Source organism: Knufia obscura, assembly GCF_036327395.1.
Source record: "Knufia obscura strain CCFEE 5817 isolate CBS 148926 chromosome Unknown scaffold_2, whole genome shotgun sequence".
Taxonomy (NCBI): domain Eukaryota; kingdom Fungi; phylum Ascomycota; class Eurotiomycetes; order Chaetothyriales; family Trichomeriaceae; genus Knufia; species Knufia obscura.
In genome coordinates this window covers 733943-744008 of record NW_027042688.1, presented here as the reverse complement: position 1 = coordinate 744008, position 10066 = coordinate 733943, and the positions used below count along the sequence as shown (strand labels likewise).

The 10066-nt window shown below is 50.9% G+C and overlaps 1 protein-coding gene across 1 annotated transcript; it reads left to right on the top strand.

The window, feature by feature from the left end:
- Nucleotides 1–821: 821 nt before the first annotated feature.
- On the top strand, nucleotides 822–8214 carry ago1 (Protein argonaute; the record flags this gene model as incomplete). The annotated part of the gene is made up of 4 exons (XM_064870569.1): nucleotides 822–1352; nucleotides 1407–3615; nucleotides 4891–5261; nucleotides 5605–8214. 4 exons carry the CDS (start codon nucleotides 822–824, stop codon nucleotides 8212–8214), a joined length of 5721 nt encoding a protein of 1906 aa, XP_064733022.1.
- Nucleotides 8215–10066: the final 1852 nt, after the last annotated feature.

The window sequence follows — 10066 nt, the reverse complement described above, 5'->3', positions numbered from 1 at the left end:
GATGAATGCTTGATGTGTATATGCAACTCAGTGCTGTGGAACGTGGAGGGTGGATTGAGACTTGGATGCGTTGCAGGTCCGATGCGAGTGGAAGTGGTATGACCGACAATGATGTAGAAGACTTGTTAGAAGGGGTGAAGGTTTGTGAGCTGTAGCAAGCAGACAGGATAACGATTGTCACTTTTTGTTGCAGCAAGGCAGGCGCGTCCCTAGCAACCAGCCTGGACGTGCCTGACGCGACCGCGTAAATTGGTGGTGGGGCGAGCACTTGAGAGATTATCGGCTAATTGCGCTTGGAGCAGGTTATCCGAGTATTGAATGACTTGTCCGCTTTCATGGTACTGCCGTGACTGCGTCAATCAAAGAACTTCGTCTTCCACAAACCATCTTCATCTACGTCTATTCCATCTTCCTCACATCGCCAATACTTTCATCCATTTCGATCTTCCGCCATTGCAATTGCCGCGCCCTTCAAAATTCGTCGGCCAGAGCGCAGATCCATCCAATCGTCAGAGAAAAGAGCGCACGAGACACTGCGGCTGAAACTGGAAGTGCGCAAAACATCTAACCTACGTTAGTTGCGACATCTGCCAGTATTGGGATTTGCTGTGAGAAGGTGAAGCTGGTTAGCGATTCATTGCGACTTGGGCGCATGCCCTAGAGGTCGGCCTGTTACCTCCAACTAGCTTTGATTGCAGCATTGAGTCAATCGTATCAAGCAAAAGATGTCTAATCCCATCCTTTCTCCGTCGCAGTCTCATCCACTTCCACCTAGACCTCTCAACGGTAACACTCTGACAAGCATAGCCGCCCTGGACAGTATGTCTTCAACGTCAACACCCGTTCAGACTGCGTCGAAAACAAGAGGTGGCTTCGAGTTGGATGACGAGGATGATCACGATGTTACATTCGAGGATGTTCAAGATGATGATGTCTATGACACTATCCCCGCCGAGGTCAATGGGTCTGCACCTAATGGCAACCAGGACGCTCTTGATAGACCTTCAAAATCCCCAACACAAGAAAATGGAATGACTCCTGTTCCTGCTCAGGCCACTGATAGTCCTGCTAATGTTCCTTCTTCTGTTGTCTCCAACATTGCGCAAACGCATTCTGCAGTCACAAACGGTCAAGCACCTGCAGATCAATCCTCTCCTGCTGATATCCTGTCAGTCTTGCCCAAATCACGCTTGGCACATGATGTGGTAGGCATGCTTGAAGATCGCATCAAGGATGATCCTCGTGGTGATTCGGCTGCTTGGCTAGAGTTGATTGAAGAATACAAGAGCCGCAACAAGGACGACCAAGTCCGTCGAACTTATGAGCGCTACCTTGACGTCTTTCCTCTCGCGGTACGTTAATATGTTCCTCATGCTCGTTTAACAGTGTACTAATGGAGACCATAGGCCGAGCAATGGTGCGCCTTCCTACGGTGGGAAGAGGCCGCTGACCGCAAATGGCAGATGGAGCAGATCTTTAAGAAGGCTTTAATATCTGTGCCGAGTGTTGAGCTTTTCGCTATCTATGTCAACTATGTGCGGAGACGACACAGCATGCAGACTGGTGATACTTCTCAAGCCTATAAAAATATCCATCAGACTTTCGAATTCGCTCTCAAGTCCGTGGGCATGGACAAGGATTCTGGAAGTCTGTGGCAGGATTATATCAACTTCCTGAGGACAGGCCCAGGCACAGTTGGAGGCAGTGGCTGGCAAGACAGTCAGAAGATGGACGCTCTCAGAGAAGCGTACGGCAAAGCACTTTCCGTCCCAACGTCCGCGATTCAGTCACTGTGGAAAGAGTATGATGCCTTCGAAACGGGCATTAACAAAATCAATGGCAGAAAGATGATGCAGGAACGTTCTCCTGATTACATGACTGCCAGAACTGCCTACACACAGCTCCAGAATATCACAAGAAAGATCATCCGAACCTCCCAACCACGTTTGCCTCCAGCCCTTGGCTACGCTGGCGACCTCGAGTACCAACAACAAGTCTCATTGTGGAGGGAATGGCTTCAATGGGAGAAGGATGATCCTCTAGAGTTGAAGGAAGATAAGCTCGACTCATATCTTGACAGAGTCATCTTCATCTACAAACAGGCCCTAATGGCCCTGCAATTCTGGCCTGAGATGTGGTATGAGGCTGCCGAGTTCTGTCTGCTAAATGATAGAGAAGACACAGGCCTCGGCCTGCTCAACCAAGGCTTTGCAGCCAATCCCGAATCCGTGCTCCTTGCCTTCAAGCTAGCAGATCGCCTAGAGTCTACCACTACCAATGACAGCACGAATGATCCAGGTGCGAAGTTGAGGATGAAGACCGTGCGCGAGCCGTACGACAAAGTCTTGGATGCCTTATACGACATTCAGAAGAAGACCGAAGCCCGCATGCAAGGCGAGATACAGAGTCTTGAGGCATCAACCCAAAACGGCCAAGCGACTGGCGATGAGGAGATCAATGCTTCAAATGTTGCCGAGAAGAAGGCCGCTCTTGATGCGCAAATCACCGCCATCAAAGACTCAAACCAAGTTCACCTTGATGCGCTGAGTAATCTAATATCCCATGTCTGGGTAGCTCTGATGCGTGCTACTCGCCGCGTTCAAGGAAAGGGTCTGCCAAATGAGAAAGGACCTTCTGGCTTCAGAACTATATTCAATGAGGCACGAAAACGTGGTCAGCTGACACCCGAATTCTATGTCGAAACTGCCCATATTGAGTGGAACTGCTACAGAGATGCTACGGGTACTCGAATCCTGGAGAGGGGCGTCAAACTATACCCCAATGACAGCCTACTACCTCTCGAGTACATTAAGCACTTGATAAGCAAGGATGACCTTACCAATGCAAGAGCTGTCTTTGAGACGACAGTTGGTCGCTTTACCTCCAGCAACAACGCCCTTCTGTTGGCCAAGTCCAAGGACTTATTCATGTTTTTCCATGACTACGAGTCTAAATATGGCGAGCTTCCACAGGTTGTCAGGCTCGAGTCTCGGATAAGAGAACTGTTTCCAGAAGACCCTGAGCTGAAACAGTTCAGTGCCAGATATCGCACTCCTGGTTTCGACCCGATGAGTGCTCATCCCATAGTTTCGGCGACGCAGAGGCTACCAAAAACAACGTCGCACGCCTCCATAGAGGTCAACAATGTGGTCAATTCGCCAATACAGAAGGTGATTGACCATATCACGAATACGAATTCGCCGAAGCGGCCTCTACCACTAGATGACGATGACGACGATGGCCGACCGCAAAAGATTGCAAGGGGAGATTCGCCGTTCATGGGTACCCAAGTCCGAAAGATCCCACAACCTTCAGTGCCTGCTCGACCACCAGCCCCTGCTCCTCTACCACCCGCAATTCTGCACCTTCTCAGCATTCTTCCGAAGTCTTCGGCGTACACAGACATCCGCTTTGATGCTGTGGCGATCCAGAAGCTGATCAGAGAAAAGCACTTGCCACCTCCAACAAGTGTCAGTGCAGCACGTCCGCCACCAACACCACAAGTAGCAGCACCCACATGGCCGCCGCAGTACTCGCAAGGGCCACCTCCGCCAATGGTTCCTCCTCCACAAGGCTACGTGCCTCAAGGAACACCAACGTCACAATACGCTGCAGGTATGTTTGCTTCTCTACGCTTTTGAGCTCGAGCTAACGAAGTGCAGCTCCGTTCCGATACCCATAGAAAGGGACAATGGCACTGGAAGCAAGTGCGTGGTGAATTCTATCATATGCAAGGTACCTATTGTAGTTTTGTTTGTCCATACAGCAAGCATGTGATGTTTCTTGGGTTCTAAGCCTGCAACGCCCCATTCGGACGGCTGATGAATGGTTGTATATTTACCGCAAGAGCTAGGATATTAGCAGGGGCTACAGGCATAGCAGAGTATTGTACGAGCCCGACGGGCCGCATGTTGCTCTGACCGCATCCAATAAAATGTGTTGCCTGCACTAAGTGTTGAGATGGCATGATCTCAGGACCATCTCTCATGTCCCATTTGGCGATTGTCTTCACGACTGGTTGCTGGCAAGCATCCATGTCATCGTTCTTCGACAGTGTTTTGTGATCAACGAATGAGCACTAGCCACGGCCTCCACTGAGCTCCAACAGCTAACTCGTATCAAGTCAAGCTTGACGATTTCCGGGGCTGCAGCCGTGCGTTTACGCGCTTGACAGCGGTCTGGAAAATCCAACTTTGACCTCACTTCTTTCCTTACGCGCAGCTCACTGTCGACCTTGAGGGTGGCGATAAAGCTCAGTTGCTCGCTCACTGTGGTGGTTGGGGGCATGTTTCAGGAGCAAGTGAAGTCTTTACATTAACGAGGCAGGTCTTCCGATCGCTGAAGGTATTGATAAACCCCAGTTTCGTCCAGCCTTCGTGCCTTCCTCCTTCTCACCAAGCACTACACTACCAATCTTCTTCTTTGGTTGCATTGATCGAAGACTTCTTCATCAATCAGCCTCAGTCACCTCCCTTCCTTTACCGACTACCTTCAAACCAACCTCCAAACCATTCCTTCAACCCTCTGACACGACAATCAGCCTCGTTGGAACTCTTGAAGACAGTCGATAAGGCAGACAACCAGACCACAAGGTAAGAACATCGACACCATCTTCTGATCCTAGCACCTTATAACCAACTGCATTCTTGACTTGATCGGGGTGTTGCACCTGCTCGATTTTAGTCAGTGGGGATTGCAGCCTCGACGCGTTCCTGCCTTTCACCAAGCACCTTCAGCACCTGCCAAGCACAGATTCTTGCATCGCCTACCTCATCAATATTTTCCTGCTCTGCAGGAATTTCCCTTTCACACAAATCCCCACACACCGACTTCCAAATCACAATCTGATTCTTCAGCACATCTACTCGAACGCATCTAATACAATCTTAGACGCCATGTCTTCTTCAAAGCGACGAGGTCAAGCCCGTGGTCAAGCTCCAGAAGTTGGAGGCAGCCAGGCCAGACGAGGACCCAACCCTGCTAGAGGCAGAGTGGCACCCTTTGATGGTCCAGCTTCCCGAGGCACTGGTTCTGCTGCAGGCACGCAATCTCAAGTCACTGGCTCTGCTGGTGGCTCGAGACGAGGAAGCAATGCTGGCACTCAAGTTCCCTCACAGACTGGTTCGGCCACCGGTGGTCAAAGTGCTGCTCAAGTTGTTCCAATTGCAAGAGACCCTGCACGAGAAGGTCCTGCACCTCGAGCTACAGATGCTATCAAGAATGTCGACATGCCCGCTTCGTTCTACAACATTGATGGTCTGGTAAGTTCAAGAAAAGTTTCCCTTCCCGCATTGTCTACACTTCACAAAAAAGCAAGATTCAATCACCTTACGCACAATGTATCATCCCACAACAACTGTGTCACCCTCCTGCAGCATGCTGTCTGAGGTCGAGTTTCCATCTCGTGCATCAGTGCATCTGGCAAACACAGCTCGTTTGTGATGGGAGATGTTTCTCTCTCTTCCTCGATGTCTGCTGCTTCTTCTCGAGGACAAGCTTTAGGGCATCTCTTGCGATGCCGCCATCATGGCAAACATCACCGCCCCTCGACCACCCTTTCGTTCTCACCTGAAAAACATTGTTTCAAATGCTGACCCAAGCCAGTATGGCCTTCCCACCGAGTTCACCAAGCGACCTGGTTTCAATCAAACTGGCAAAGCCATTCAACTTCCAGTGAACTCCTACGAAGTTACCGGCCTCCCGCAAGCAACAATCTACCAGTACGACGTCATCATCGGCAATGGCGCCGAGAAGAGAATGGTTCAGCAGAAAGCATGGCAATCTCAAGCCAGAAGAAACAATGTCGGACAAGACTGCATTTACGACGGCAACAAGCTGGCCTGGTCTCTGAAGAACTACGGCCAGATCAAGTTCATGGTCGATCTCGACCAGGAGCAAGGTCGAGGTCCTTCTAGAGATGGCAAGAACGCTTTCAGAGTACACATCAACCCTACGAAGAAATTGGACATCTCTGTCATCATGGCATACCTTCAGGGCAAGGTTCAGTACAACAACAATGTCTTGGAGGCCGTCAACTTCTTGGACCACCTCATGCGAGAAGGACCATCCAACAACGCACGACTCGTCCCAGTTCGTCGATCCTTCTTCGCCCGTAACGGCCAACGTATGGATCTTGGCGGCTCGATCGAGGTTTTCCGTGGCGTGTACCAGTCAATCAGACTTGCTCAAGGTGCCAAGATGGTCGTCAACCTTGATGTGGCCAACTCTTGCTTCTGGAAACCTCAAGCCCTCATCAGCACTATCCTGCAGAAGAATAACTGGCGTGATCCTAGTCAGATTGCTCAACAGTTCCGCAACTATGAACAAGTTCGAGCTACTCAAAAGTACTTGAAGAAGCTTTCTGTTAAAGCCACCTACAAAGGCAACAAGCAGCCGGATACAGTCTGGAAGATCGACAGCATTGCTAAGGTGAACGCCAACGACCACCGAATCATGTGGAGAGATCCACAGACCGGTAACGAAACGGGCGAGCAGGTCACTGTTGCTGCATACTTCTCTCGCCGATACAACCTCAACCTACACTACCCCAACATACCGCTTATCCAGATGACGAAGAAGATGAAGGGTCAACCCGTCTACTTCCCTATGGAAATTCTCGTTGTTGTCGAGAACCAGCGCTATGGTGCCAAGCTGGATGAGACCCAAACAGCCAACATGATCAAGTTCGCCGTCTCGCCGCCGAACCAGCGACTCGCCGCCATCAACGACGGTAAGTCTTGGTTGCAGTGGGAGACCGATACATATCTCAAGAACTACGGCCTGAAGATCAACAACCAGCAATTGATCACTCAAGCTCGAGTCTTACCCGCGCCAGGTATTAAGTTCAAGAACAAGGTCGAGCAGCCCGGCACCAAAGGTCGATGGGATCTGAGACAGAAGCAGTTCGTCAACCCAAATCCAAATGAACTGGTCTCTTGGGGCATCGGCTTCTTTGGTGGCAGAACCAACCTTGACAAGGGCGCCATTGAGAAATTTGCCATGGACTTCGTCAAGGCTTATCGAGGTCACGGCGGCGCGGTCAGCAACAACAAGCCCTTTATCCAGAAAGTCAACGACGACCCTGGCAAAGCAGTCGAAGAGTTGTTCCAAGCTACCGGTAACAATTTCAGACGTCGACCTCAGATCTTAGTCTTCCTTGTACAGAACCGAAACGCACAACACTACCTTCGCATCAAGAAGTCTTGTGATAAGCGATTTGGCGTTGTATCTCAAGTCATGCAGGCAGCTCAAGTTCAGAAGGGCAACCCTCAGTACTACTCCAACGTCTTGATGAAGTTCAACGCCAAACTCGGTGGTGCCACTTCTCAAGCCGTTCCAGACAGAACCAGTGGCAACTCAGGCAGCTTTCCTGTTCCGACTCTTTTCATCGGTGCCGACGTCTCTCACGCCTCTCCAGGCAGTGATCAGCCCTCAATGGCTGCGCTCACTGTGTCATACGACCGCTTCGGTGGTAGGTATGCTGCTGGATGCCAGACGAACGGTATCCGAGTCGAAATGATCACCGACAGCACTATGAAGTCCACCCTCGGACCTCTCATTTCTAACTGGATGTCTGAGGTTGGTGGAGGTCGTGCTCCCGGTCAAGTCTACTACATGCGTGATGGCGTTTCCGAGGGCCAGTTCATGAAAGTCATCCAAGAGGAGGTACCTCCCATTCGAGCTGTCCTCGACAAGCTCTCCAATGGCAAGTGGCCAGGCAAGTTAACTGTTGTGGTTGCGTCCAAGCGACACCACATTCGAGCCTTCCCCAAGCAGAGCGACGGTGATCCAAAGGGCAACCCTCTTCCTGGAACCCTCATCGAGAGAGATGTCACCCAACCCAACGAGTTCGACTTCTTTCTCTACTCGCACATCGCCCTCCAAGGCACTTCTCGACCTGTCCACTACACCGTTCTCCTTGACGAGGCGAACCACCCACCAGCAGCTCTACAAAACATGATCTACGAGCACTGTTACCAGTACATGAGATCGACAACTTCTGTTTCCCTCCACCCCGCTGTCTACTATGCTCACCTGGCTTCCAACCGAGCTAAGGCTCACGAGAACGTTCCTGCTTCTTCTGGCCCACAGGGTGGTGCTGGATTCAAGCAAGGCCAATCTGCTAGCAGCGACACTCCAAGATCCTCAGAAGTGCCATCTTTGCTTACCTGGCCGGCTAGCACCCGAGTCGAGTACAGCATGTGGTATATCTAGGTGCCACTCGATCACGTCTACACACTCTCCATCACAAATCCAACTTCAGTCACTCATTTGATCGAGCAGTTGAAGCCGTCTGCTCAGAAACAAAAGGCGAGGCCGTTCTTAATCGGTCCGAGTTCTTGCCCAAGCAATCTGAGGGTGAAGACTCTACCACACAACGGAGCTGCAAAGTACACAAATTCAAGAGCTATAGAGATCACTTTCGCTGATGTCTCTTCCTGCGCTTGCTCTCGATGCAAGGTGGTTCGAGGTTTCGTTGGTGGGTGATGCTTTTCTTGACACTGGCTCCAGAATACGATGATACGACATGATTGCTGCGTTCTGATTTTAGCGAGAAGGATACTCGAGGTACTGGCAGGTATTGGCAAAGCTGGAAATGATCACCACTGGTTTCGCAAGAGGGTGGTTCACGATGCTGGCTTGCGCTGAGAGGTTCTTATTCTTGAGTTTGCAGAACAAAAGCTCGTTCTAGCAATACAAAAATACAAGTCCAATTCCAGATGATTAACAGTTTCTGACGTTCCAATCCCTTGAGGTATGCTAATGTTTGACAGTTCGCTAACGCAGTTGATGGCGCAGGCAAACGTTCCACGAAGAGAGGGACTGAATATCTTGAGGCGTTGCCGGCGCAGGCAAGCCAAATCCCCAGAAACCCCGTGCGACAACGAGTTACAGAGCAAGAACACCAACACCAACACCGACACTCTGACAGTCCGCAGGTGATTCACAGCACAAGTCTGATAGCATCCCCGAGCGAGCTCAGACCAAACAGAGACCCGTGCTCAGCGCTTGGACGGCGGGACAAGAGTATGTGGGACGTGCGCAGGTGAGGAGTAGTAGCTTATCTTGACGTCTACGGTGAGCGGAGAAGGCGCCGGGCGAGCTGTTGGTGAGATGGGATCAGCTGTGATGAACGAGGAGGAGGCAGCGCTTGGTCTTTGAGGGGAGGGTAGAGGTGGAGCGCATTTGTGGAGGAGGGAGGAAGAGTTTCGTGCGAATGCTAGAAGATGATTTGGGCGGGCGAGGATGGTGCTGTGGTTGAGCAGGAATGAATCACGGATCAAGACAGGAGCAGACGATGACGAGGAGCTGAAGGGGTAGAAGCATAGAGAGAGGGATTGAGAAAGAAGCTGCGGATGGAAAAAGTGCTCAGGTATTGAGCACTGAGACCAAGAGCACAGCGACAAGACGATGGCTACTGGTCAGTCGAAGCAACAATTTTGGAAGGACTACTCTACTCAGTGAACGTCGCAGGTGATTTTTCGCATGGAATAGAATGAATACCCACCGGCGTCCTGGTTGTGGGGACATTGGTGTATGGGAGAGCTGGGTGGCGAGGGCGGTGGAATGAGTAATTACACGATTAGGTGGGTAGAATCTTGTCCATGGAAGGTCGAGCTTTGGTGGTCCAGAGTAGCGAAAGGCTATGCTACAGAGACGGCGCAGCCGGGTACAGTACATTGAGTGCAGTTCATTGAAACTCCTGGCCTTGGAGAAGAAGCCTAGTCAAGACAAATGCCTGCTGTTGCTGCGTGTGGAAGAATAGAAGATTTGGGAGTCCGAAGGAGCAAAGAGGTTGTATGAGTTGGACGACGGACCATGTGGTTATTGGTGTTGGTGACGGGACTGACGAGGACTGGCATGGTCAGAAGTGTATTCGAAGGTAGTTGTGATCAGAACAAGACAGACATGTACTTCCGCACGGGCCATGGGAAGCACAACAACAGATAGTTGAGGCGTTTTGGGGCAGTCGAGTTGCGGTAAATCCGCAGAGGAAACGTCGTGCTCGATCATGTGCAGGTAGATGAGGTCCAACCAACGACAGGGAGCTCGGTAAAGAGAAATG